This window comes from Martes martes (genome assembly GCF_963455335.1).
Source record: "Martes martes genome assembly, chromosome: 16".
Taxonomy (NCBI): Eukaryota; Metazoa; Chordata; class Mammalia; order Carnivora; family Mustelidae; genus Martes; species Martes martes.
The window spans coordinates 44,154,382-44,181,973 of NC_137904.1; the positions used below are offsets into that span (position 1 = coordinate 44,154,382).

The following is a 27,592-nucleotide window of genomic DNA, read 5'->3' on the forward strand; positions in this document are numbered from 1 at the left end:
CATCCATTTAGACTCTGATAGGTAGGTTTTTAGAAGCAGAGCATAATCATGAGAAAGGTTCAAATATTTTTCCCAAAATAGATACAGGTTTTAGACAGCACATTCCATTAAAAGAAAAATATATGTTCATTTTAAAATTATGTAATTAAAAATTATAAAGAAGAAACTGAATATTATCCCCAGGTACTCTTAGATTTTGTTGCATCATGTTTTAGATAATTTTTTAGGCATAAACATACATAAACACGCAGAATACATTTTCCTTACAGAATAGTTGACTATCTTACAGCTTGTTTATTTCTGACTTAAAAATGACAAGATAGGGGCGCCTGGGTGGCTCAGTGGGTTAAAGCCTCTGCCTTCAGCTCAGGTCATGGTCCCAGGGTCCTGGGATCGAGCCCCGCATCGGGCTCTCTGCTCAGCAGGGAGCCTGCTTCCCTTCCTCTCTCTCTGCCTGCCTCTCTGCCTGCTTGTGATCTCTGTCTGTCAAATAAATAAATAAAATATTTAAAAAATAAGACAAGATAATTGTACATGTTTCCTAGTAAGTTTACAATCTTCAACTATTTTTAACTACTTGACATTTCTTCTATATTTATATTGCTTGCAGTATGTACTATTTTACTTTTTTTCTTATTTATACTTCATCTCCCTAAATACATTGTAACTTCTTTGAAGCAAGCATCCTCTTTATTCTTTCATATTCTCTCAGTGTGGTCAGCTCAGTGTCTTGTTCATAGTAGATATTTAACAATGTGTAGACTGACAGTGATTGATTAATTTGCTTGGAAAATGCCATTACTGCCCAGTTCCTGAGCATAAAGGTGAGCAGCCTTGAGAGCCGATGTTGATTCAGTACCCACAAGACTTGACACCCTAAATAACCCTCAAAATGACTACCAGATCTGTAACACATAGAAAAGAATTATCTGAAGCCACAGTTATTCTTGTCCATAAAAACCCAGAGTTCCTCTGGGCAGAAGAACATGTCTCCTACCATACTGAGAGGAAGTGTTTGACTTTTAAGGGCTTAATGTCAGTGGGCACATGGTCTCCTGGATCTTTAATGAACATCAGTGATTATATTAGTAAGAAACTTACTTTATCTTTCATTACTCATTGCTCTTCAGCTTCACAAATGTGTTTTACCAGATGTTGCCTGAGGTTCTTTCCACCTTGAACACACTGGGTTTTCTAAACTTGCTGACAGGTTTTAGATCAGTGACTGAACCCTCATCAGCCTAGATGCAGCCTCCTTACCGGGTGTTGTTCAAGGACATTTCCCAGATGTTTGGCATGTCTGGATTGTGAGCACATCTGATTCTGTATGTGTGATGAAGATTTAGCTGTGCCCACCTTTCTCACTTGGTTACTGTGCCTTATAAATTCCACTTACAAGGATAATAAGGAAACTACCCAGACTTGAGTTATTTTAGAGAATAAGCTGAGAGGATTATTCTGCATCTCGCTTTGAATGTCTGTGGACAAAACAGACAGAACCTACTAAAAGAAAGTATCACAAAGACCATGATTTCTTTGCTAGAAATACTAAGTTTATTAGGAAACAGAAGACATGATTGAGGAGTTAGACAGGGTTCCTGGGAGGACAGGGTACTCTTCATGAATAGTCAGACTGAAAAAGGGGTTCCAGTGCCTACTCCAAGCTAGGGTGAAGAGATGCAAAATGGACTTCTCAGAAAAGGCATGCTATTCTGTCATGAAGAGCAGGATGGATGGACCCCATCTTCTACTGGGGACCATCAGTAATTGGTGCACTGCTCAGCAGCAAGGGGAGGTCCTGCAGGTGGTGCGGCAGGGGGCAGGCTGGCAGCAAGGGGGGCGGCAGCAGGGCGCCTGCACAGAGATGGGCTGGCAGCAGGTGGAGGCCCAGCAGCAGGGGCGGCAGACCACGGCCGTGCAGGACGTGGGGCAGCAGCTGATGGGGCGGCAGCAGCCCTCCTGCAGGCCACAGGGGTCACAGCAGACGGGGCGGCAGCAGGGCTCACAGATGGGGCGCGTGCAGCGGCAGGTGCAGGTCACGGGGCGGCACACGGTGGTCTGGCAGGACACGGGGCGGCAGCAGCAGGGGTCGCGGCAGCAGCAGGGCTGGCAGCAAGGCTGGCAGCAGCCTCCTCCGCAGCCTGAGGAGGAGCAGCAGGAGCCGCAGCAGGAGCCGGACATGGTGATGTCTGGGGTTGGTTAGGGTTGGACTGGTGAGAGGATTTGGGTGTTGTCAGGTGTGAATATCTTTGTCCTACTCTTGGCCCTTTATATACCCTGGCCAGCTGCTGATGACCTCCAGGACACATGATCATTTCCTTGTTTGTGTTTATTTTTTCTGAAATGACACTGATAGTTTAGCAAGTTCCCCAGACACTTTTTTTTTTAGGTGCTCAGGTACTCGTGAAAGACCATTTGCTTTCCTTATTTAATGGAGACCCATTATATTTTGCTATTTATGGTTCAAATATGAACTTAATGACCCTAACTTCAAAGTTCCCAATTATCTTTATAATTCAGTGATGTTTTGCCAATTGATGTTTTGATGACACAGAGTAGCTGTCATGCTCTTACTAATAGTGGAAGTGAATTCCCCAAGTTGTTAGTGTCTGTTTCCACTGCTAAGCTTCCTGGACAAAACAAGTTCAGGAAAATAATAAAGGACTATTTTAAAAGTCATGGTTTCTCAGTAAAAGAAGTTTTACTGTGTACTTCTGGGAGCTACAGGAATCCATCTTATCATCTTGTCATCAGTGTGGTTTTTTCCCCTCAATTTTTTAATTTTGGTAAAATACTATATAACACATAACATATACTTTTTAAGTGTACAGTTTATTGGTATGATATTTATTCATGCTGCTGTGAACCATTAGCACCATCCATCTCTAGAGCTCTTAAAAAAAGATTTAATTAATTAATTAGTTAAAAATTAATTAATGAGAGGGTGGTGGGTGGGCAGGCAGAGGGAGAGAGAGAATCCCAAGCAGACTTTGCACTGAGCGCAGAGGCTGAGGTGGGGCCTGATCTCATGAGCCTGAGATAATGACTGAGCTGAAATCAAGAGTTAGATGCTCAACTGACTGAGCCATCCAGGTGCCCCTAGAACTCTTTTCATCTTGCAGAACTAGAATTTTGTACCTGTTAAACACTAACTCCCCACTGGGACATCTGGATGCCTCGGTTAGTTAAGTAGCTACCTTCAGCTCAGACCATGATCCCAGGGTCCTGGGATCAAGTCCCGTGTTAGGCTCCTTGCTTGGTGGGGAGCCTGCTTCTCCCTCTGCTGCTCCCCATACTTGTGCGTGCTCTCTCTCTTTCTCTTTGACAAATAAATAAATAAAATCTTTAAAAAAACCAAACCAAAACAAAAAACCCCACTAACTACCCATTGAACCCCTCTCCCTGGCCCCTAGCAACCACCACTGTACCATTTTTTTTTCTTAATTATTTCTTTCCGTCCCGACATCCCACAGTATTGGCTCCAACGCTAGGGTGTCATGAGGGTATGACTTTAGGCAAGTCACTTATCTGGTTCCTTATGTACAGAATGTACAATATAAACTCAGCCTCTGGTAATCCCTGTTCTATTCTCTGTTACTGTGACTTCGGCTTTTTAAAAAAAATTTTTGTCTTAGATATGTGCTCATTATTTTCCATAGTCATAGCTTTCCAAACCATGGCAAATTGCATTTTTTAAATCTTCACAATAATGTATCATTGAATTCTAACAACTATATTCTAAATATTGTGCTAAAACAAATACTTGTATTAATTCTCACAATAATCCTACGAGATAGGTATTGTATTCCTCATTTTACACATAAGGAAGTAGAGAAGTGATCTGCCTAAGATCATACACCTACTAGTTTGGAGCCAGAACTTACTGCAAAAGCATCTGTGGGAACATTATTTGTAAGCCCAAGGAGCTGAAGAATGGAATGTGGTTATTATATTCCCCTGCCATTAAGGAACATCTGTTCTATGTATGAATTTTAACAGTGAATTTATTTTTAAAATAGTTGTTATCTATGAAATGGCTAATTTTTAGAGTTATCTGAAAGGATTCTTATGTTTTTCCTATATCCTCAGGAATTCAAAGAATTATCTCCCACATAGCTTTCTAAAAATCCCAAAACAGGGGCACCTGGGTGGCTCAGTGGGTTAAACCTCTGCCTTCAGCTCAAGTCATAATCTCAGGGTACTGGGATCGAGCCCTGCATCGGGCTCTCTGCTCAGCGGGGAGCCTGCTTCCCCGTCTCTCTCTGCCTGCCTCTCTGCTTACTTGTGATCTCTCTTTCTCTGTCAAATAAATAAATAAAATCTTAAAAAGAATTCCAAAACATACCCTAAGGAGATAGCATCAAAGTTGGACCTAACGAAGTGGTTATGGGGCACTATGAACAAAGCCACTGTTGAGAAGGAATAATTTACTCTACCCTTTAAAGTTCTTCTAGCTGGACTAAGAACCAGATTGACATGTGACAGATTAAATGGAGAAAATAAAATTTAATGGCATACTTATGGGGAATCCACACAGCCATGGAAATTCTAAAGACATTGAGGCAACATGATAATTACATGAGCTAAGGAGAGAGGTGGGGGTCTGAGGATACAAAGAGGGGGAAGACCATTAGCTGGAAGGTGAGAGGAGATGTTTGGAAAACAAAGTTTGCCCTATTAGCAGATAAGTGTCTTATATAAAGAGAAATCTTTTTAATAGGTTTCTTCCTGGTAGAGGCAGGTTGTTGCAGGGCAGGTAAAGGACATTTCCTGAATCTGCTGGGTTTTGATTGCTTTTAACTCAGGAAAATGTTTATGCCGAAGTGGCCCATTTTGGGGCAGCCCGCCCTTGGCCCCTACGCCACCATCTAGATGAAGGTTGCAGTCTGCCACCATAATAGAGCACCCAGGTAGTGATCCTGCCAAAAGTGGTCTCCAGGCCTGCTTTGTCATACCCTGTATCTTGTTCCATTGTCTCCCCATGCACTATGCTTGAGCATACTCCTGCTCCCAGAGCCAGCTGTGATTCTCAGTCGTTTGGGACTGAGGAAAATCACTTCACTCAGCCACTTTGTAGACTCTGCCTTTGGATTTGCTTGGTTCTGATCTTTTGCTTTACAACTGATTCTGTTCTAGATCCATGGTTGAAGGCTGTGGTACAAGCCTCCTTTCTGATCATTCTGCTTGCATAGTCTCTTGCAGGCTTACCCAGATCCACACCAACCACTGTGGTTGACCATGGCATGGAGTTACTCTGAAAACAAACACAGTTCGATAATGATGATAAGCTTGGGAGTACACAAAGAATTCTACATCTGAGAAAATAACGTAAGACAATGAATTCTGTAGGAAGCCAACAAAGAAAATTCTGAGAGGGGAAAATTGTGTAGAGAATTTTTTAAATGGCGTCCAAGAATATGTAGAAAGGCTCACAAGTCCAGTTTCTATGTACCAGTAGATAGACCCTTACTAAAGAGAAAACTCTGTTGTGCATGTAAATGTTTTGACTGCAATGGACTTCTTGTTGAGAAGTTTTTTTTTAAACCATATTTCAAGAAAAATACTTCCTTCATAAGGTGGCTTATTTATTTTATTAGAAGAATGTACATGTCCAGCATGAGGAGAGAATCAGTGAGGGATAGAGATGTTTTTCTCTCTTGCAACCCTGTAGAACTTATTCATTCCCTCCTTCAACAAATTCTGATTATATCCTATGTGCCAAGTATGGCACAGATCAGTGGGAATCCAGCAATGAAAAAAGTCATTCAAGTTCCAGACCTTCACAAAGCTTACCTGGCCTGCCTCCTCTCTCTGGACAGGTAGATATGCCCACTGTGGATTAATGTTTTACCACTTCAACTACTTGGGCATTGTTTTAATGGTAAAGTCATTTGGAGTTCTAAATGAATGATTCCAGCTGCATATCTAATTTTTCCAGCAGCAGTGATTCCATTAGGATCAGAATTGGCCATAGTAGTGCCAGAGGGGAGCTGTAGGAAAGATGGGATAGTGATTCTTATAGCCTAGGCCTTCAGTGGTTCAGGATTCCCAGGTACCACTTGTATTAATCACTGCACAGTTTTCTAAATCAGGCTATAAATGCAGCTCTAAATTAGTCTTCCTCCCCCTTATCACATGTGTGGGGATAACTCATGGGTCAAGTTCATGATCAGAGAAACATGTAGTCTCTCCATTTCCTCAGCATCACTACAAAACCTGTGGCTTGAGCTATAAAAGTACCTCACACAAGAGGTTCTACATTATTTGAACTGCTATTAAAATTACAGATCTTGCACCTGAATTGTTCCTAAAGCTGAAAAAAAAGGTCCTTGAAAAACCCTTCTTTCTTTGTTTTTTTTTTCTGATTATGCTTACCATACCATAACCTAAAAATAAGCTTTTGAAGATTAATAAACAATAAAGAGAAACCCATTTGCTTCCCAGAGATAAAATTTTTATTATTTTACCATGCAAAACCCCATCAGAAATATAATGATATCCTGGGAAAGTATCCCATCTTATAATAGTAGAGATGTGATGATGAGTCAGTGAGATAGAGCTCCATTCAAGAGGAAGTTTGATCTTTGTTCACCAATTTTTTCAAGCCAGGAATTCAAATGATGAAAGTTGGGATGCTTCTAAAGATTGTAGAAGAGGGGCAGGATTAACTGGGTAATTATGTGGGAAAACGAATAGACAGCTACTGTTGAGTTAGTTGTTGAAGAACATGTAGGTTGCAAAGGAATCTCTCATTTGATCCCTTGGGTTGGGAAGAGTTTTTACATGTTTCTGAACACCTGGGAATGTTTCTCAGTGGGCTATTCAGCAGCAGGGGGAGGTCCTGCAGGTGGTGCGGCAGGGGGCAGGCTGGCAGCAGGGGGGACGGCAGCAGGGCGCCTGCACAGAGATGGGCTGGCAGCAGGTGGAGGCCCAGCAGCAGGGGCGGCAGACCACGGCCGTGCAGGACGTGGGGCAGCAGCTGATGGGGCGGCAGCAGCCCTCCTGCAGGCCACAGGGGTCACAGCAGACGGGGCGGCGGCAGGGCTCACAGATGGGGCGCGTGCAGCGGCAGGTGCAGGTCACGGGGCGGCACACGGTGGTCTGGCAGGACACGGGGCGGCAGCAGCAGGGGTCGCGGCAGCAGCAGGGCTGGCAGCAAGGCTGGCAGCAGCCTCCTCCGCAGCCTGAGGAGGAGCAGCAGGAGCCGCAGCAGGAGCCGGACATGGTGATGTCTGGGGTTGGTTAGGGTTGGACTGGTGAGAGGATTTGGGTGTTGTCAGGTGTGAATGTCTCTGTCCTGCTCTGGGCCCTTTATATACCCTGGCCAGCTGCTGATGACCCCCAGGACACAGGTCATTTCCTGGAGTTGTGGTTGCCCGTTGACCTCTAGATTGGTGGATTCAATTGCTGAGGCAGCAATTCCAACATCATGGAAGGATGCTTTCCTTTCTGCCCGTCTGCTTTCTTCCTCATTGAAATGAATACTTGGTAATTTATATCATCCAAAAAATTACTCATGGAATAACCAATCCTTCCATACCATGTCACATGACCAGTTGACATGTCTTATGACAAGTTGACATGTCACATGACAAGATGAAAGTTTGTAGAACCCATGTTGCCACCATCCTACTTTCTTCTCGTTCGTCTTATTCACCACCCATGACTAAGTATGAGACTGTAGGGTTCACGAGGTCACAGACCTGGCTTCTAATTGATACTGAGATGAAGTAAGAATTTCTGAAAAACCAGGATGACTCATGGAAGGAGATATGTACTGATTCTGCTCTGGGAAGAATGGTCCAGTGCTTCTGGAAAATAGAATAGTGCTTCACTTTGTTTTTAAGGAAATAATCACCAGAGCTACTGGAACGACTCTAGTTTGCCTATAAATCTGAGTCACTACTGAGACTCTTTCTGTGTAAACAGCACCATGCTATTTGGGAGTGGAGAGGGAAAGGAATAAAAGGAAATTCTAAGTAGTTTCTCATCACACAGTGATTACAAATCTTAGGATGGCAAGACAAAGGCACATAAAGCAATGAAAGGAGAAGAATTTTCATGGGGCAACAAGGTCAAACTAAGGGAGGACTTTATTCGTATTGTGCATTTTGAATGCCCCTCCCTGAGTATGGTCTTAGAAATAGAGTTAAAATTGGGGTTACTCTTTCTTTCTAGGTGTGACCATAAGAGCACTTGTATTGAGTTCTTCAAAACATATTGAAGATATTTGTAAAGGAGCCAATTATCTTTCTGTGGTAGATACTTTGGTCTCTTGGCTGAGGGTTTGATTGCTTATGAAGTGTGAAATTGGTTTCAGGAAAAACAAAGGGAGCCACATGTACTGATGACTGATAAAATAGCTTTGTCTTTTCAAACCATAAGAGACTTAATCTCACGAAACAAACTGAGGGCTGCTGGGGGACTGGGGGGAGAGGGATAGGGTGGCTGGGCATTGGGGAGGATATGTGCTATGGGGAGTGCTGTGAAATGTGTAAGCCTGATGATTCACAGACCTGTACCCCTGGGGCAAATAATACATTATAGGTTAATAAAAAATAAATTAAAAAAAGCTTTGTCTTGTTTAACCATAGTTAAGTAAAGTGGAAATATAGAAAAGAAATTTATAGTTGAAAGGGAGGTTGAGGATGACATCATCGAAGGCTTGCCGATGACTCTCAGACCAAATTTGTCTCCACAAAGTATTTTGTTTGCTAGATCATGTTTTATACATTCGTTGGCCTCCATAGTCCTGGTCGTTGAAGGCCTTTGAGTTTGTGACCCATCATAGTCCTTCACAGTTCTTGAGGGGCCCGATTTGTGAAATGATTTCTCTAAAGTCATGCAGATAAAAGGATGGCAAAGTGTTGACAACACTGTGATCTTCTGATGACTGTAAACACTGATGAATGATCCCTAGTTTTTTCCAGCTGAGTTATTTCAGACTAGTGAACAGGTAGTCATAGTTACCAAAACTTCTGTCCCATCTAGTAAAGTGGGAACTTGTTGATTTATGATTTAGAGTATTGTTATTTTGGCCTAGAATATATACAGCAATTCAAATAGTAGGAATAGGAAGATGTCTGTAAACTCACTGCGTTTGTTAATTAACAGAAAGGACAGAACACTAAGAAATTCTGTGTCCTGAAATCACAGACTGTCAGAAACTTTGCAGTTTTAAGCCACATCATTAAGAATGGAAGGTCCCATTATTTCTGGGACAGGATCTTAGTCACTTTAACACAGAGAAGCAGCCTCAATATCCAACCCAAAGGCAGAGTTTCAGATAAGAGGTTTTCAGATACAATATTCCTCATTTATCTTAACTATGTAGTTTTCAGGGAAAGAGGACCTAAGTCCTGTCACAACCCAGTCCTGATGTTAATACTTTTGCTCAAACCTCTGTTTTGCTTTAAGCCCATTAAAATACCATTTCATATAATTTTATGTAAACTCTACTGTTCTTCAAAAATCCTATTTAAAAAAAAAAAAAGCTTTTCCTTTGTTGGGTGGGATGCCTCTGGTCCCCTGTGTTGCGTAGTTTCCTTTGCTATAGCACATAAATAAGCCTAAGCTTGTTGGACAAGAGATTGTCCCTAATCTTTACCACGTGAGCTTTTTTAGTCCTATTGTTTGAACTCCAGATGTTCTGCAAGAGCATAATCACCAGAGTGGGAACAAGTAAATGTTAACTATGGTGGTGATAAATTGTGAGATTTTGTGGTTGGATTGAAAAAGTATGCAGTGTTGGTGACTTTTTCTGATGGTGAACCATGCCTCCTTCTCCATAGTTTCATGAGTTGTGTTTTGTTAGGAACTGGCCACTGGATTTAGGAAGGTTTTTAAATTCTGAAAACAGAATAAGCATTCCCTGTTCTCCAAAAAGATCTTTGAAATACCCTCCGATCATAAGAGTCAGAGATGGAGATGGGAAAGAGTGAGGGAGAAAGGGCAGGAGGAGGATAGGGAAGACAAAGAGAGATTCAGATGCTTCCTCCCTCACCTAGCAGTTGTGTGGCTTAGAGCTGATACCGGTCTCTCCGCCAGCACATTCCTCAGTTGTAGAAGGGGAAAGGTCATCTGTCCCTAATGTTCTTCATAGGCCAGGTTTATCATGAAATCTGTACAACATGGAAGACAAAAGAAATGGATATCATTCATTGAAAAGAAAATGTTTTAGATGGAAAATTCTAGATGATCAGGGGGTGGGTGGGATTTTTTTTCCTGGAATTTAACAAATAAATATCTTTCCTGCCTAGGGGCACCTGGGTGGGTCAGTCAGTTAAGTGTCTGAGTCTTGATCTCAAGATCGTGAGTTCAAGCCCCGTGTTGGACTCCATGCTGGGCATGGAGCGTACTTTAAAAAAAAAAAAAAGAAAAAGTTTTCTGCCTAATAAATACCATTTGCCCAAAGCCGGGGAAGACTAACCCAAGTAATCTTTTAGAGTTTCTTACAGTCTAAGTTGTTTAATTCCTTTGGGCGGTTCAGGGCGAAAGGAAAATTCCATCAGATGCATGTATTCTCCCCAGCTCTCCTTGCTTCTGATGCTGAACACTTATTCATAAAGCTTGTAATCTAGGGGTTCTTTCCTGTGGATTATCCAATCCACTTTTATAGAGCATTTTCATTCTGAGATGGCCTCAATCTGATGATAACATTTTTTTTGCCCTCTTTTCTTATACTTAGGAATATGTTTTGTTATATTAGGAAATCTGTTTCTGCCAATGGATGTGGACTGTCTTGAAAAAACAAAAAGGCTTCCCCTCAATCTTCTCCCACTCTCAGTGACATAATATGTAATAAATAGCACATCTTTTGAGCCCATTTGATACAGTGCTATTCAGATGTGCAACAAGAAATATCAGTGGATGGTACTGGGTGAATACTATGTGCCAAGCACTTTACATGCATAAGGTCATTTAACTTTCCCAGCAACCTACAATGGTAAGGATTAACCTTACCATTTGGCAGAGGAGGAAACCTGAGGGTCAGAGAAGTTAAGTTATACTGATGCTGAAGATTCTGCTTTAAGTAGAATATCTGCCTTTTAGAATTCTTGTCATGAAGACAATGACCTTCTCATTTTGTTTGATTCAACAAATAGAAATCAAGTACCAACCATATTCTAAACATTGGGCTCCATGTGGAAAGCAAGAATAAATAAATTGTGGTCCCTTCTTTGGAGACAGAGAAATGGATGATCTCAGTATGATGCTATATGGGGAGGGAAGTAAGCATCGGATGCTATTGGCACATGTTAGGGGCACCTAACCCAACCTCTGTATGTGTATGCACGTGTGTGGGTGTGTTTCTGTGGTGGAGGGGTTAGGGCAGGGCTATTACAGAAGGCTGAGCTGAATCTTTGAAATGGCTCAGTGTTAGGTAGGTGAAGAAAGTGGAGGGCTGGGGTAGGTGGAAAAAAAATATTCCAGATAAATGAAAGAATATGACAAAAGCAAAGACCTACGGAACTGCATGGTATGTGCCACTTACTGTGAGTTTAGTGTTACTTGCAGTGAAACTTGGTGGGGGGTGTTGAGACATGAACCTGGACATGTGGGCAGTGGACAGACCCTGGAGGACCCTGTGTGCACAGATTTCCTATCCATGTAAGCAGTCTGAGGACTAGCCCGGCCATCCTGTACCACCTTCCGAGATTCATACCAGGATTCCTAGCACCTTTCCCTTTCCTCTCCTGTCTTTCTCACCTTCTCTCTCTTGTCTTCCTTCTTCCTATTCCTTGTCTGATCATCTACATATACTAATAAACATTGGACTACTGAATGAATCAGAGAGCAGGGAAGTTTACAAGAAAACTTAGTTTATTGAAAACAAGCAAGCAGCACCTTACAAAAGATGGCGGGGAGGGTTTGAGCAGTCCTCAGAGTTAAGGATGGGTTTGCAAAGTCTACTCTGAGGGGTTTTGAAGAGAGATTTACCACTCATAGTGTCTTCTGCTGTTGTGGACATCTGCTTGTATATCCAAATGGTAGGATGTAAAAATGACTATTGTCACCTTATGAAAAATACCTATTTTTCTTTCTACTTTCTTAAAATGCAGAATAGGTGCTTAGGCTCCAGTGTGTTGCTCTGTGGGGATAGTGGGAGTCTCAGCAGCAGGGGGAGGTCCTGCAGGTGGTGCGGCAGGGGGCAGGCTGGCAGCAGGGGGGGCGGCAGCAGGGCGCCTGCACAAGGATGGGCTGGCAGCAGGTGGAGGCCCAGCAGCAGGGGCGGCAGACCACGGCCGTGCAGGATGTGGGGCAGCAGCTGATGGGGCGGCAGCAGCCCTCCTGCACGCCACAGGGGTCACAGCATACGGGGTAGTGGCAGGCCACGGTCGTGCAGGACGTGGGGCAGCAGCTGATGGGGCGGCAGCAGCCCTCCTGCAGGCCACAGGGGTCACAGCAGACGGGGCAGCGGCAGGGCTCACAGATGGGGCGCGTGCAGCGGCAGGTGCAGGTCACGGGGCGGCACACGGTGGTCTGGCAGGACACGGGGCGGCAGCAGCAGGGGTCGCGGCAGCAGCAGGGCTGGCAGCAGCCTCCCCCACAGCCTGAGGAGGAGCAGCAGGAGCCGCAGCAGGAGCCGGACATGGTGATGTCTGGGGTTGGTTAGGGTTGGACTGGTGAGAGGATTTGGGTGTTGTCAGGTGTGAATGTCTCTGTCCTGCTCTGGGCCCTTTATATACCCTGGCCAGCTGCTGATGACCCCCAGGACACATGATCATTTCTTAATCTTCTGGCCAGTTAAGTGAGGATTTAGCTTTCAGTAAATGATGTTTTTTGAATCTTCACCTTATACGCATCTATGCACACAACCACAAACATTCCTTTGTTTTCCATATTGTTTATTCTTACCAAATATGGACATTGGATTCAATTCTGATGAATTTTCCTTTGAAATATTCCTAACTCATGGAAGAGAAAAGAGTGTGTTTTCTAAACTAGAATAGTATCTACTCACTCTTCCCATTAGCCGGCATTTTATTGCTGGACTTCAAAGACTCACATAATTACCACCCAAACAGTGACTTGCCGTATTTACACCTGTGGTCCTAACAGTAACAGGTTAATAGCAACACTCTTGTGCAGGCCGGTAGACATCTGTTTCCTGGATGTCTCCTTTCATGATTCACCGAGGGGCAGGTTTGTAGTTTTCAGATGAGGAGGGACCACATTGTATCCTGCAACCCTGCCACCCTGGTTTAGTCACTCTTCCCTCATAGGGCCTGGGCTGTTCTGCCCTGGTTGTTGTCTCCCCCATTCACCTGTAATGCCCTCTCTTCCTTCCAGACCAAACTCTACCTTGACTGTAAAATTTTCATCAAGGATCTGTTGCAGTTTTTATCTTTGTAATTTATTCAGGATTAATCATTATATGTGTAGATTCTGGGAAGGGACTGTAGAGAACATATAGACCTATCCCCTCATCTTAAAGGAGAGGTTGTGTGGGTTCACCATAGTCACACAGTGGGGTCTTGGTCTCCTCATTCCTCAGTAAGCAGCCTCTACTATGAGTTTTATGTTTATCAGGTTCAGTAGACCATAGTCTTCAGACAGGAGAGAGAACATCTCAAGTATTCCCCCATTTTTTATCTCAAGTCTTAAGTAAGCATTATTAAAAGTGATGCTGGAAAAAAGTTAGGAAAAAGTGTCTTGTTCCAATGAGAGATAATCCAAAAGGGCCCTAGTACTTGTTTGCAGGGTCAGATGTGCACCAGTGCAGAGGTTTCTCTCTGAGGAGGGATCAACAGAGCTTGGCTTACTGGTGGGTGGAGGTGTGGGGGGTTGCCTGTTCTGAGATGTTCTAAGTGTAGATTGGTTCCCTTTGGTAACACATTGTGGCACTGTGAGATAATACGCTTGTCTAATTTCTTTTATTTTTTTTTTTGGGAGAGTGTTCTTCATATTTTTGTTTTTTTATTTTTTATTTCTTTACAGCGTAACAGTATTCATTGTTTTTGCACCACACCCAGTGCTCCATGCAATCCGTGCCCTCCCTAATACCCACCACCTGGTTCCCCCAACCTCCCACCCCCTGCCCCTTCAAAACCCTCAGGTTGTTTTTCAGAGTCCATAGTCTCTCATGGTTCACCTCCCCTTCCAATTTCCCTCAACTCCCTTCTCCTCTCCATCTCCCCTTGTCCTCCATGTTATTTGTAATGCTCCACAAATAAGTGAAACCATATGATAATTGAATCTCTCTGCTTGACTTATTTCACTCAGCATAATCTCTTCCAGTCCTGTCCATGTTGCTACAGAAGTTGGGTATTCATCCTTTCTGATGGAGGCATAATACTCCATAGTGTATATGGACCACATCTTCCTTATCCATTCGTCCATTGAAGGGCATCTTGGTTCTTTCCACAGTTTGGCGACCGTGGCCATTGCTGCTATAAACATTGGGGTACAGATGGCCCTTCTTTTCACTACATCTGTATCTTTGGGGTAAATACCCAGTAGTGCAATTGCAGGGTCATAGGGAAGCTCTATTTTTAATTTCTTGAGGAATCTCCACACTGTTCTTTTACTGTTTTTTAATTTATACTTCACCCCATTTCTACCCTTTGTGATGAGTTCCATAAATTTACCTCTTACTTGTGGAGCAGAGATGTACTTTTCCTTTGGATTTGAGGTGAAAAAAAAGCATCCTGTTCCATCAACGCCACTTACTTTCTGTGAGCATTAAATGAAAGAAAGTGCCAGGAGCTTGCAAACCACCAATCAGATGTCCTAAAATTAGTACCTAGAGCTTAACGGGAGAGCTTTTTATTGTTTTCATGGGGGGATTAGTTTTGTTTTGGCTTCAGTGATTCATGGAAGATATCATAGTTTTGAATTATATTCAGTTCTCTAAATCTCTTCATCGCAAGATTGTCTCTTGGCTCCTTTACAGTATTTGTTGGTTTTTTCATGTGCAGGTGCAGACTAAGTAATTCTCAATAATGTGGCTGGAATTACATGCAAGCTAGTTTCTTGTTGCCACTATGGTTGAGTTAATCAGCTGTAATGCATAACAAGCAACCACAAACTCTCAGAATGTACAATAACAAGTATTTATTTCTTGGTCATATGTCTGCAGGTCAGTTGTGTTTTGTCTGATTAAGGCTGGTCTTGGCTTCTGGCAGTGGGTTGGTTTGGGACTTCCTTTTGAATTAGAGTTGCCAGATTTAGCAAATAAAAATATAGGTGCCAAATTAAAACTGGATTTATCTTTAACATAATAAATCTTCAGCATAAGTTTGTCTGAGTATGCATGAGGCAAACTTACATTAAAAATTTGTTTGTTATGGAGGGCACGTATTGCATGGAGCACTGAGTATGGTGCATAAACAATGAATTCTGAATTCTGGAACAAAGAAAAGAAATTTAAAAAATAAATAAAAATTAAAAAAATTTGTTATTTATCTGAAATTAAAATTTGATGAGGTGTCCTGTATTTTAATTGGAAACCCTCGTTCTGATGGCATAAGCACATGGGAGCAATGCAGTCCTGCATATTTTAAGTCTTTGCGTGGATCATGTCCTCTAACATCTCATTGGCCAAAGCAAGTCACATGGTGAAGTTCAAGTCACAGGGTGGGAGAGTGGGAGAAGAGGATACTTCTCCCAAAGGGGCAGGAGGGGGAAGAGAGCAAACATTAATGAAGAATAATCTAATCTGTCAAAATAGCAAATCAATTATTTTGGGAATCTTTGTTGTAAAGCTTGGATAAAGACTTTTAGAAAGTCAAATTAGATGTACACTGCATTTCCATTCATTTGAGTAACTTTTATTTCTCTTCCTCCTTCTCTTCCTGGTCAACCAGGAAATGTCATTGACTTAAAAAGGGACTTCCTGATTTACATATTTAAAGCAATCCCTATCAAAATACCAGTAGCATTTTTTACAAATCTAGAACAAGCAATCCCAAAATTTGTATGGAACCACAAAGGACCCCAAATAGCCAAAGCAATCTTGAAAAAGAAAAGCTGGAGACATCAAAATTTCAGATTCAAGTTATATTGCAAACCTATAGTAATCAAAACACTATGGTACTGGCACAAAATAGACACATAGGTCGATAGAACAGACTAGGAAATCCAGAAATGAGCTTACAACTGTATGGTCAATTAATATTCAACAAAGCAGGAAAGAATATTCAATGCAAGAAAGACAGTTTCTTCAACAAATGGTGTTGGGAAAATTGGAGAGCAACATGCAGAAGAAAGAAACACTATACACAAAAATAAATTCAAAATGAGTGTGAACCTAAACCCATAAAAAATCTTAGAAGACAGCACAGGCAGGAATGTCTTTGACATTTGCCATAGCAAATTTTTTCTAGATAGGTCTCCTGAGGCAAGGGCAATAAAGCAAAAATAATCTATCAGGACTACATCATAACAAAAAGTGTCTGGACAGCCAAGCAAACAGTGGGCAAAACTAAAAGGCAGCCTACAGGGTGGGAGAAGAAATATGTCTGATAGGGGAAAAATCCCTCTACTTTCCTTTTCAGCATTCCTTTGGCTAATCTTGGACCTTTTCTTTTCTATATGCATTTAGAAACAGTTAGTCATACTCTGTTTAAGAACCTCATTGGAATTTTGATCAGAATAGCATTAAATTTATTGAATCAAATAGGAAGAATTGACATATTTGTGGTATTAAACCTTCCAGTAATAAACCTGATATTAACTCTTCATTTACATACAGATTTCCAAAGAATATTTCAAACTTTTCTTCATAAACGTTACACAGCTTTTTAAGGCTTATTTTGAGGCAGTTTATAATATTTGTAGCTATTTTTAATGAAATCTTCCTTCCTATTAAATTAGAATTACAAATTGACTCTTGCAAGGTAAAAAAATGTTATTGGGTTTTGTTTTTTTTTGTCAGTACTCTATATACTGATTTCTCTGAACTCTTTTTAGCACAAGTTTGTGGGTTTTCTTGGATTTCCTATGTTGACAACAGTATTGTCTACAAATACCAACTTTTTTTTTAATAACACTTTTTTCTAATTGGATTGCATTGGCTAGGATCTCAAATACAACAGTGAATGATAGGGAGTGATATGAGTTATCCTTGTCTTATTCTAAACTTTAGTAGAATACTTTTCATTTCTTAACTATTATGTTTGCTATGAAGTTTTAATAAATAACATTCATTAGGATAAAAATGTCCTCTTTTAGCCCTATTTTGTTTTGAGTATTTTAAATAGTAAATGACTGTTGTGATGGCCAATTTTATGTGTCAACTTAACTGGGCCATAGGATGCCCAGACATTTGGACAAACATTCTTCTGGGTATGTCTGTGAAAGTGTTTCTGGGTAAGATTAATATTCAAACCAGTAGACTGAATAAAGCAGATTGCCCTCTCCAATGTGGGTAGACCTCATCCAATCAACTTAAGGTCTGAATAGAATAAAAAGGCTGACGTCTCCCCACTTTGATTAAAAGGAACTCCTCCTGTCTGACTCCCTTGACATCAGTCTTTTCCTGAAACATTGGTTCTTCTTGGGTCTTGAGCCTGCTGGCTTTTAAATTGGAATTATACCATCAGCTCTTCTGGGTCTCCAGCTTATTGAGTGCAGATCTTGGGACTTCTCAAAGTCTGTAATCACATAAGCCAATTCCTTAAAATAAATCCTTATATCTATATCTATATCTCTATCTACCTATATATATAGAGAGAGGGATTTATTTTATATCTATATATATATAGGGAGAGTGGGTATATGTGTGTGTGTGTGTGTTGGTTTATGTATATGATCGTGTGTCTATATCTATTTATCTATCTCCTATTGGTTCTATTTCTCTGGAGAACCCTGAATAATACATTTATATATTATTGAATATAATATATATTATTGATATAACAGCTATTGATATAATCCTGAAGTTTTCCCCCTTTAATGTAGTAGTATCAACAAGCTTATTCAAATATTTTCTAATTTTGAAGCATTCCTGAATGTCTAGGAAACTGTAGTTGGTTATGATGTGTTATTCTTTTTATATATTGCTAAATTTCATTTACTAGTATTTATGGGAATTTTGCATCTATGATCTTCAATAATATAGGCCTATAATTTTCCTTTATCACATTGCTCTTGTATGTTTTTAATATTATTGTTTTACTAAAAATGGGAAGATTTTCCTTTCTTCTGTTCTTTTTCCTAGTTGGAGTGGGAGAGAACTTTAAGGTTTAGTCAACTTACTAATGAATCAACATTGGGTCTGGGTTTTTAGTATCAATATATGTAAAGGATAGATTTTGCATCTTAGGTATAGTTTCTTTAATGGTTATTGGCTTATTTATGTTTTGTATATCTTCTGGAATTACCAATTCAATAATAATTTTCAAATATATTGGTATAAACTTATATGTAATGTTCTAGTATGTTTTTAAAAAATTTCTACTCTTTTGGAAGCTGAGTATTCCCCTTTACAAACATAATGTTATTTGTCTATCTTTCAGTCATCTTCTTTCTCTCCCTTTCTCTCTCTTTGACCAGTTTTACCAGATTTTTCCATTAGTTTTTTAATCTTTGTTTATATAATCTCATTAAACTTTTCATTTTTTATTCATGTAATTTTGCTAAGCTTTTCATTTAAAAATATGTTACTAATGTTTAAATTTGTCATTATAACCTTCTTTCTACATTGGGTTTACTGGTTGGTGAGGATATAATAGAAGGGGGATATCCTAATGTGTGATTCCAAAGCATGGCTTCAAGAAGGAGGACCCTGTGCATTATTGGTAGAGATGTAAATTGGTGAAGCCATTCTGTGAAACAATATGGAGGTTCCTCAAAAAATTAAAGATAGCACTGCCATATAATTCAGCAATTTCACTCCTGGGTATTCATCCAAAGAAAAGGAAAACATTAATTAAAAAAATATGCATCCCTATGTTCACTGCAGCATTATTTACAATAGCCAAGATACAGAAACAACCTAAGTGTACATCAATGGATGAATAGATAAAGAAGATGTGGTATATATACACAATGAAATTTTATTCAGCCATAAAGAATGAAATCTTTCCATTTGCAACAACATAGATGGATCTCGAGGATATTATGCTAAGTGAAATAAGTCAGACAAAGACTAATACTGTATGATTTCATTTACATGTGGAGTCTAAGCAAATGAACAAACAAAACAAAACTCATAGATGCAGAGAACAGATTGGCTGTTGCCAGAGGGCAGTGGGGATAAAGGGTGTGGAAACTGGTTGAAGGTGCTTAAGAGGTGTACACTTCCAGTTGTAAAATGAATAAGTCATAGAGATGTAATGTTAGCATGGTGACTATAGTCAATATTACTGTGTCACATACCTGAAAGTTGCTAAAAGAATAAATCTTTAAAGTTTTCCTTACAAGGAAAATATTTTTGTAACTTTGTATGGTGACAGATAGTAACTAGACTTATTGTGGTAATCATTTCTTAGCATATACAAATATCAAATTATTATGGTGTATACCTGAAGGATATAATGTTATATGTCAATTATAGCTCAATAAAAATTAAAATTTATAAATAAGAGGTAAGGACATGAACTAAATCTGTCCCAATGTGTATGTGCACATGTACTGCTTTTGTTCCAGTATCTTAAATTATCTATATTTGATATAGCATTTATTCTCAAAGTGGTTTCAACATGAGTGTTCTTCCTGTATCATCATGTAAAATATAGTTGCCTAGTTACTGAGTAAAATGATCATGAATACAATAGAGAACAATGCCGATCAATTTTTGTGTATAGAAAAGTTTATTAGAAATAAGAGAAGCAAAAAAACATAAGAAATTCACTCTTTTAGAAATATATAACTGGACCCCCAAGTCCAAGGGTATCCCAGGTCAGAGGGTATCAAGTCAGTACTGCATAGGGATTACAAATAATATTTACTTTGTTAGGAAGGATAATCTAGAACTCCATAGTGATAAGTAAGAAAGAGAAATTTAGAGGAGAGGGATGATTTTTTAGCTGATGGATTACAAATTAATATCCATATTTGGCACCAGTATTGAAAGGAAAAGATAATAATGGAAGAGCTTAACATGAACCAGAATGTGCTCACAGAGTCAGTGGGTTGGGTTCATTGGAATCATGAGGCTCAACCTGTGAATGAGGTCAGCCAGACTCTATCTGTCCTAATGTGCAGCACAAAAGGAGAAGGGTCTACATCTGTAGGGCAGAGGTAAGCAGAGATGGTAGTCAGAGGGCAGGGAGCTCAGCAGCAAGAGGAGGCACAGCACATGGGGCGGGGGCAGGTGGAGATGACACAGGTGGGGCGATAGCAGGTGGTGTGGCAGGAGACCTGGCCACAGACTGGGCGCAGGCAGCAGGAGGGGCAGCAGCAGGAGGGGCGGCAGCAGCTGGAGCCACAGCAGCTGGAGCCACAGCAGGAGGGGCGGCAGCAGCTAGAAATGCAGCAGGAGGGGCGGCAGCAGCTAGAAATGCAGCAGGAGGGGCGGCAGCAGCTAGAGCCACAGCAGCTGGAGCCACCACAGCTGGATCCACAGCAGGAGGGGCGGCAGCAGCTGGAAATGCAGCAGCTGGGCCTGCAGCAGCTGGAGCCACAACAGGAGGGCTGGCAGCAGCTGGGGCGGCAGCAGGTGGTCCTACAGCAGGTCGTCTGGCAACAGCTGGGGCAGCAGCAGGTCTCCTGGCCACAGCCCTGGTCAGAGCAGACAGAGCCACAACAGGAGTTGACCATGATGTTAGAGGTTAGAGGTTCTGGGTGGGTTTTCAGAAGAATGAAGTTCTCAAGTGTGATCTTTCCCTGCCCTCTGTCACTTTTATACCCTGCTGAGGGCTACTATGACCATGTGCAGGACTCTTCTTGTTTATCCTAATAGAAAATCAGTTAGCTTTAGTAAATTAGATAATTATGTTTATCTGGTAAATATTCCTATATATAGAAAAGGCTCCATTTCCTTTTCCTGTTGTACTGTGAGCTATCTGGTTTGGTTAAAACCACGTAAATCAGCTTCCATATCTCTTCCCTTGCCTGCTGTGTCTTCCAAACAAGTCCCATCCCATAGCATTGTTTCACTGGATTTCACAAGTATCAAATCTTCATTTATGTATTTAACTCCAGGATATTACATTGAGAGTGGATTTTATGATGACTAAATCTGCTGTTAAAGAGGTTAACAACCAGTCATATAAAAATGCTGGTAGGAAAATAGGGTGAAAGAGCCATCTTAGAGGTGGGGGGCAGTCCCTGTGTGCAGTGGGGAATATGGTAATTCCTTTAGATTTTATGGATGGCCAGTAAGGTATAAAGGATCTTAATGAAGTTCCTATCTGTTTTGTCTTATTCAGTTATTCAGTTTGAAAGTCATAATGCAATGATTCACTGCTATTGAATAGTAAAAAACCCATTGGCATGAATAGGTCTTTTAAAAAATTATTAAATTATTATGGACATGTTCTTCAGAAATAGGGTATCATAAAGGAGTATTTTTTCTCTTATTTTGGCTGATGAACATACCCAGTAGAATATGCATATTGAATATTTTCTTGTATTCTGAGCTTTTGTCTCTCAAAAAGTTATGTTTAAGATATTTTGCTTGATATAAATGAGATCTAAAAGATTAAGCTTTAATCTGTGTTCTATAGGCATTGGATAAGACAAGACACATATGTAGGGGTTTGGCAAGCGTGTAGAACATAGTATGATAAATAACAATTATGTATTTAAATCTGTACACTTATGAAATATGAGATAATACTAATAGTTACTATTTTTGAGTGCCTATTGTGTGTCAGGAATTTTCTGAGTCTTTAATTGTTACCTTGTTTATGCTTTGCAAGGTCTCTAAGAGGTGGTCACAATTTTTCTTAATTCTTCAGACATGAGGTAATTGAGGTTCAGATAGATTGAAGTCATATAGTCAATAGAGAAGATGGTTCTTTCTTAGAAGTTTCAAACGGGTATGAGGAATAATAATTCCATGTCCTTTCTCATACTGTTTCATTTGTTTAAATATGCTTTCTCTCTTGTCAATTCACAAACTCTTGCTCATACATAAATGTTTAGTCTGGATACCAACTCATCTCTAATGTCTTTCTTGACATCTACCACACTCAAAATGAATCCTTCTTTTCCTTTTAATCCAAGATACCTGTGATATAGGGTATCACACTCTACCGTAACTGGTTTATATCTCTTTCCCCCCTATTCCTTCTATATACCCCGTGAGGTCAGAGATTGGCTTATTCATATATATTAACAGGGTGCCTAACAATTGCTCTGAATGAATGTTTGTTGAGTGAATGTGGAATTTACTGAAAACAAGGCATTTACTCACCCTTTATCATACTATAGCTAATCTAGATGGATGGAAAAAAGAAAAACATTCAGACAGTGGGGATATAATTGAATGGGGGTTTATTTTGGCCTCTTGTGGAGTAAATGACTTGTCTGGTTGGTATGTATAGGATAGTAAAGACAAATAATAGTCCACTGCTAAAATGAGGAGAATGTAAAGATATTCTTGAATTTATATGTAAAGATATTCTTGAATTTATACAAAGAAACTGTATCATCACACAGTTGGGAGAAAGGTGTGAGAGAACATCTAGGCTTTTAAAATATTATTTGCCTGGGGATGGAGGAGTAATGGGAAGTAGGAGGAAAGTTTAGGTGGTGGCTGTAGGCTAAGGATGAGAGATTAATGCCTATCTAGGTTGGTGGCAATGGGAGTAGTAAGGAGGATAGTGATGCAATCAATAGCACTTCAAAGAGAGTCAACCAAGATCACTTACAAAATGGGGCAGTAGAGGTAACAGGAGACCTCATCATTAAAGAGGACTCATAATTTAATATTTTTTCAATTGTATACACATATATTTTACAATTAAATTCAGATAGTGAAAAGATAATTATTTGTAATAAGGAAAATATAGTTTAAAATCTCACCAGAAACAAAGTAAAAAGACAAATGACTAAATGAAAAAAAAAATACCTGCAATTTATACCAAAGACAAAGAGCCAGTGATGTTAATTTATAAAGCACTTCTAAAATTATACTGGAGAAGAGGAAAAACCTGATGGGAAAATGAGATTCAGATCATTCTCCATTATAGAAAGATGTCTAGTCTCACACATAAGAATGGAAATGAAATTATATAGGATACCACTTCTCACCTGTGAGACGTCAAAAATTCAAAATTTCACAGTATTCTCTAATAGGAAGATTCTGTGGAAATAGGCATGCTCATACCTTTCTTATGAAGATTTGACAATAATTCGCAGCATTATTCTTTGACTCCGGTATCCCAATTCTATAAATTGTCAAGGTACTCAGGCAAAACTATGAAAAGATGTTATGCAAGATTACTCATGGTACTGCTATTTGTAAAAACAAAACAATAACAAGAGCTAGACACAACCTGGGTGTCCTTCAGTAGTGTGGTGGTGAATGAGCTCTGTTGTATCTCCATGATGGAGTACTATTCAGCTGTAAAAAAGGAATAAAGAGTATCTTTATATGCTACTATGAAGTAATCTCCAGTATATTGTTAAGAGATGATAAAGTAGTTGGAGCAAAGTGTCCACAACATTCTATAATGTGTCTAAACAAAAAAGGGAGGGATGTGGGTGGGGGATGGGCTAGATGGGTGAAGGGGATTAAGGAGTGCGCTAGTTATGATGAGCCCTGGGTGTTCTATGTAAGTGATGAATCACTAAGTTCTACTCCTGAAACCAATATTATACTACATGTTAACTAACTAGAATTTAAATGAAAATTTGGAAAAAAATAAACACTGCAGGTAGAAAAAAAATAAGGGAACACATATAGAAAATCTATTTGCTTATATTACATGAATTTTTTAAATAATGGAAGAACAGAGAAAGAGCAGAGGAAACAAAACAAAAACAAAAAAGGGATTTAAAATTCCTGCTGAGGAGTCTTAGGGACTAGATTTACACTTCTGCCTGAAGCAACTAAAAAAACAGACAAAATAAATGAAACTGTGGTTTTTAGACATTGGCTATCAGGTCAGAACACTGGTGCCTTAGAGAAGGGAAACAAATGAGGTAATCCATAGAATTGCCTCGGTTTATTTCTTTTTTTTTTAAATTAATTTATTTATTTGACAGATAGAGATCACAAGTAGGCAGAGAGGCAGACAGAGAGAGAGGAGGAAGCAGGCTCCCCGCTGAGTAGAGAGCCCGATGCGGGGCTTGATCCCAGGACCCTGGGATCATGACCTGAGCCAAAGACAGAGGCTTTAACCCACTGAGCCACCCAGGTGCCTCGTCTTGGTTTATTTCTTGAAGAGAGTTTCTGGGGGTGTGCAGCTCTGGGAGAGAGAACCAGGTAGAGCCTGGTAATCCTCCTGACTTGAGGAGACAGAGCTGGCATGGAGGTGGCCAAGTCAACTGCAATTCACAGGATAGGGTATCAGAGAGGAAAGAGTTGTACAGAGAACCCCAGAGGTCTGCAGATGGTCCACCTGCATCTTCAGCTGAGTACTTATGAGTGCATGTGCATGAAGAAACTACCCAAGGGCAGAAAAAAATCTGCCCTGCCCCACCCTATCCATAAAAAACAAAGAGAACAATCCTTGGAGCTGACAAAAGGCCAGAAACAGTATATGTTCCCATGAGCCAGAGTGAAAAACCTTGTAATTCATGGGTCATTGGTTAAAGGACTTAGAATAGTATTGCCTCAGGAGTGAGGCAAATTTTTCCCTAGAGTAAGGGCTGCTCTAATCCCACCATCAGTTTATAAGCAAGTCTTGAAAGGATCAGACTGTTAAATCAACTTAATTGCATTCCAGAACAATCAAGTAGTTGGATTCCATCAAAATAAAAATTACTTTTCAAAAGATACTGTTTATGCAGTAACCTCTTTGATATTGGCTGTAGCAACTTTTTTCTAGATTTGTCTCCTGAGGCAAAGGAAATAAAAGCAAAAATGAACTATTGAGAGTACATTAAAATAAAAAGCTTATGCACAGTGAAGGAAATGATCAACAAAACTAAAAAGCAACCAACTGAATGGGAGACGATTGTTGCAAATGATGTGTTTGATAAAGAATTAGTATCCAAAATATATGAACAACTTATAAAACTCAACACCCAAAAAGCAAATAACCCAATTAAAAAATGGGCAGAGGACATGAACAGACATTTCTCCAAAGATGGCATATAGATGCTCATCATTATTTACCATCAGGGAAATGCAAATCAAAATTATAGTGAGATAGCACCTCACACCTGTCAGCATGGCTACAATCAACAACAGAAGAAACAACAGGTGTTGGTAAGGAAGTGGAGAAAGGGGAAGCCTCCCACGCTATTGGTGGGAATGCAGACATTGGAGGGGGTGCTTCTACTGTGGAAAACAGTATGGAGTTTCCTCAAAAAGCTTAAGTAGAACTACCATATGATCCAGTAATTGCGCTGCTGGATCTTCCCTACCCTCCCCAAATACCAAAACATGAATTCGAAGGGATACGCACATCCTTGTGTTTATAGCAGTGTGACTGACGGTAGCTCTTGGATGGGAGCCTGAGTCTCCAAATGTCCACCTACAGATGGATGAATAAAGAAAATGGGGTTTCTATTGCCAATGGAAAAGTATTCAGCTACAGAGGGAAATGAAATCTTGCCATTGGCAATGATATGGATGGAGCTAGAGAGTATAATGCTAAGCGAGTCAGTCAGTCAGAGAAAGACAAATACCATATTATTTCACTCATATGTAGAATTTAAGAAACAAAACACATGAGCAAAGGGGAAAAATATATATAGAGAGAAACCAACCAAGAATCAGACTCCTATGTGGAGAAAGGGGAACCCTCCTACACTGTTGGTAGGAATGCAAGCTGGTGCAGCCACTCTGGAAAACAGCATGGAGGTTCCTCAAAAAGTTGAAAATAGAGCTACCCTATGACCCAGCAATTGCACTACTGGGTATTTACCCTAAAGATACAAATTTAGTGATCCGAAGGGGCACGTGCACCCGAATGTTTATAACAGCAATGTCCACAATAGCCAAACTATGGAAAGAACCTAGATGTCCATCAACAGATGAATGGATAAAGAAGAGGTGGTATATATATGCAATGGAATGCTATGCAGCCATTAAAGAAATGAAATCTTGCCATTTGCAACGATGTGGATGGAACTAGAGGGTATTATGCTGAGTGAAATAAGTCAATCAGAGAAAGACAACTATCATATGATCTCCCTGATATGAGGAAGTGGAGATGCAATGTGGGGGGTTTGGGGGTTAGGAAAAGAATAAATGAAACAAGATGGGATTGGGAGGAAACAACCGTAAGAGACCCTTAATCTCACAAAACAAACTGAGGGTGGCCTGGGGGAGGGGTGTAGGGAGAGGGTGGTGGGGTTATGGACATTGGGGAGGGTAGGTGCTATGGTGAGTGCTGTGAAGTGTGTAAACCTGGTGATTCACAGACCTATACCCCTGGGTCTAAAAATATATTATATGTTTATAAAAAAATAAAAATAAAAAAGAATCAGGCTCCTAACTATAGAAAACAAACTGATGGTTACCAGAGGGTGGGTGATGGGTGAAATAGGTGAAGGGGTTTAAGGAATTCACTTGTTGTGGTGAGTGCAGGGTGATGTATGGAATTGTTGAATCACTGTTATACATCAGAAATTAATATAACACTATTTTAGCCACCTGAAATTAAAATAGAAATTTTAAAAAAGATACTGTTTAGGAAATTAAAAGGCAAGAAAATACTTAACATACATCTCACAAGGATTTGTATATAGAACATATAAAGAATTCTTACCACTCAATAAGAAGAGAAGCAATCCAACAAAAATGGGCAACAGATTTGAATAGACCTTCATCAAAGTAAAAACACAGGTGGAAAGTCAACCCATGAAAAGATGTTTAACATCATTAATCATTAGGAAAATTCACATTAAAACCACAATGAGATAACACCATACACAATGGTTGACATTAACAAGATTGACCTTACGAAGTGTTGGTGAAAATATGAAACCATTGGAACTTTCATACAAGGAAAGAACCTAAAATGGCACAATCCCCTTGTAAAACAGTTTGACAGTTTTTTAAAGAGTTAAAGATACACCTATGATATGACCTAGCCATTCCACCCCAAAGTATTTACCTGAGAGAAATCATATGAACAAAGGTAGGGGGGAGAGGGAACCCAAAAAAGATACTCTTCACCACAGAGAACAGATAGTTACCAGAGAGGAGGTGGGTAGGTGGATGGGTGAACTAAGTGAAGAGGATTAAGAGTACACTTACCTTGATGAGCACTGAGTAATATATGGAATTGCTGAATCACTATATTGTACACCTGAAACTAATATAACAGTACATGTTAACTATACTGGAATTAAAATTAAAAAAAAAGTTAAAATGATATATCCAAGACTTATTCACAAATGTTCATGGGGACTATTTGTAATATAAAAAATCTGGGAACCACTCAAGTGTCTACCAGCAGGTGAACAGATAAACAAATGTCATGTGTCCATACTGTGGAAGTCTTTTGAGTCATAAAAAGAAATGCACTAGTGCTCACTTGGGTCCCGCATATACTAAAGTTGGAACAATACAGAGAGGATT

At 40.1% G+C, this 27,592-nt stretch overlaps 4 protein-coding genes across 4 annotated transcripts in view; all 4 read right to left on the reverse strand.

The window, feature by feature from the left end:
* Window positions 1-1,779: 1,779 nt before the first annotated feature.
* Window positions 1,780-2,181, reverse strand: LOC308356937 (uncharacterized protein; the record flags this gene model as incomplete). Its single annotated transcript, XM_080826331.1, has 1 exon — window positions 1,780-2,181. The coding sequence occupies one exon, from the start codon at window positions 2,179-2,181 to the stop codon at window positions 1,780-1,782; it is 402 nt and encodes a 133-aa protein (XP_080682457.1).
* A 3,420-nt stretch (window positions 2,182-5,601) lies between these two features.
* LOC308356936 (keratin, high-sulfur matrix protein, IIIA3A-like) lies at window positions 5,602-7,224 on the reverse strand (the record flags this gene model as incomplete). The annotated part of the gene is made up of 1 exon (XM_080826330.1): window positions 5,602-7,224. The coding sequence occupies one exon, from the start codon at window positions 7,222-7,224 to the stop codon at window positions 6,823-6,825; it is 402 nt and encodes a 133-aa protein (XP_080682456.1). The 3' UTR covers window positions 5,602-6,822.
* A 4,591-nt stretch (window positions 7,225-11,815) lies between these two features.
* Window positions 11,816-12,594, reverse strand: LOC308357179 (keratin-associated protein 2-3-like; the record flags this gene model as incomplete). The annotated part of the gene is made up of 1 exon (XM_080826648.1): window positions 11,816-12,594. The coding sequence occupies one exon, from the start codon at window positions 12,592-12,594 to the stop codon at window positions 12,112-12,114; it is 483 nt and encodes a 160-aa protein (XP_080682774.1). The 3' UTR covers window positions 11,816-12,111.
* Window positions 12,595-19,749: 7,155 nt separating this feature from the next.
* The window catches only part of LOC308356903 (uncharacterized protein), a gene marked incomplete at both ends in the record, with an annotated part of 118,596 nt that continues 110,753 nt past the window's right edge, over window positions 19,750-27,592 (reverse strand). The window contains one exon of the mRNA XM_080826281.1: window positions 19,750-20,655. Coding sequence (XP_080682407.1) covers window positions 20,221-20,655 — 435 coding nt within the window. The remainder of the gene's footprint in view (window positions 20,656-27,592) is intronic.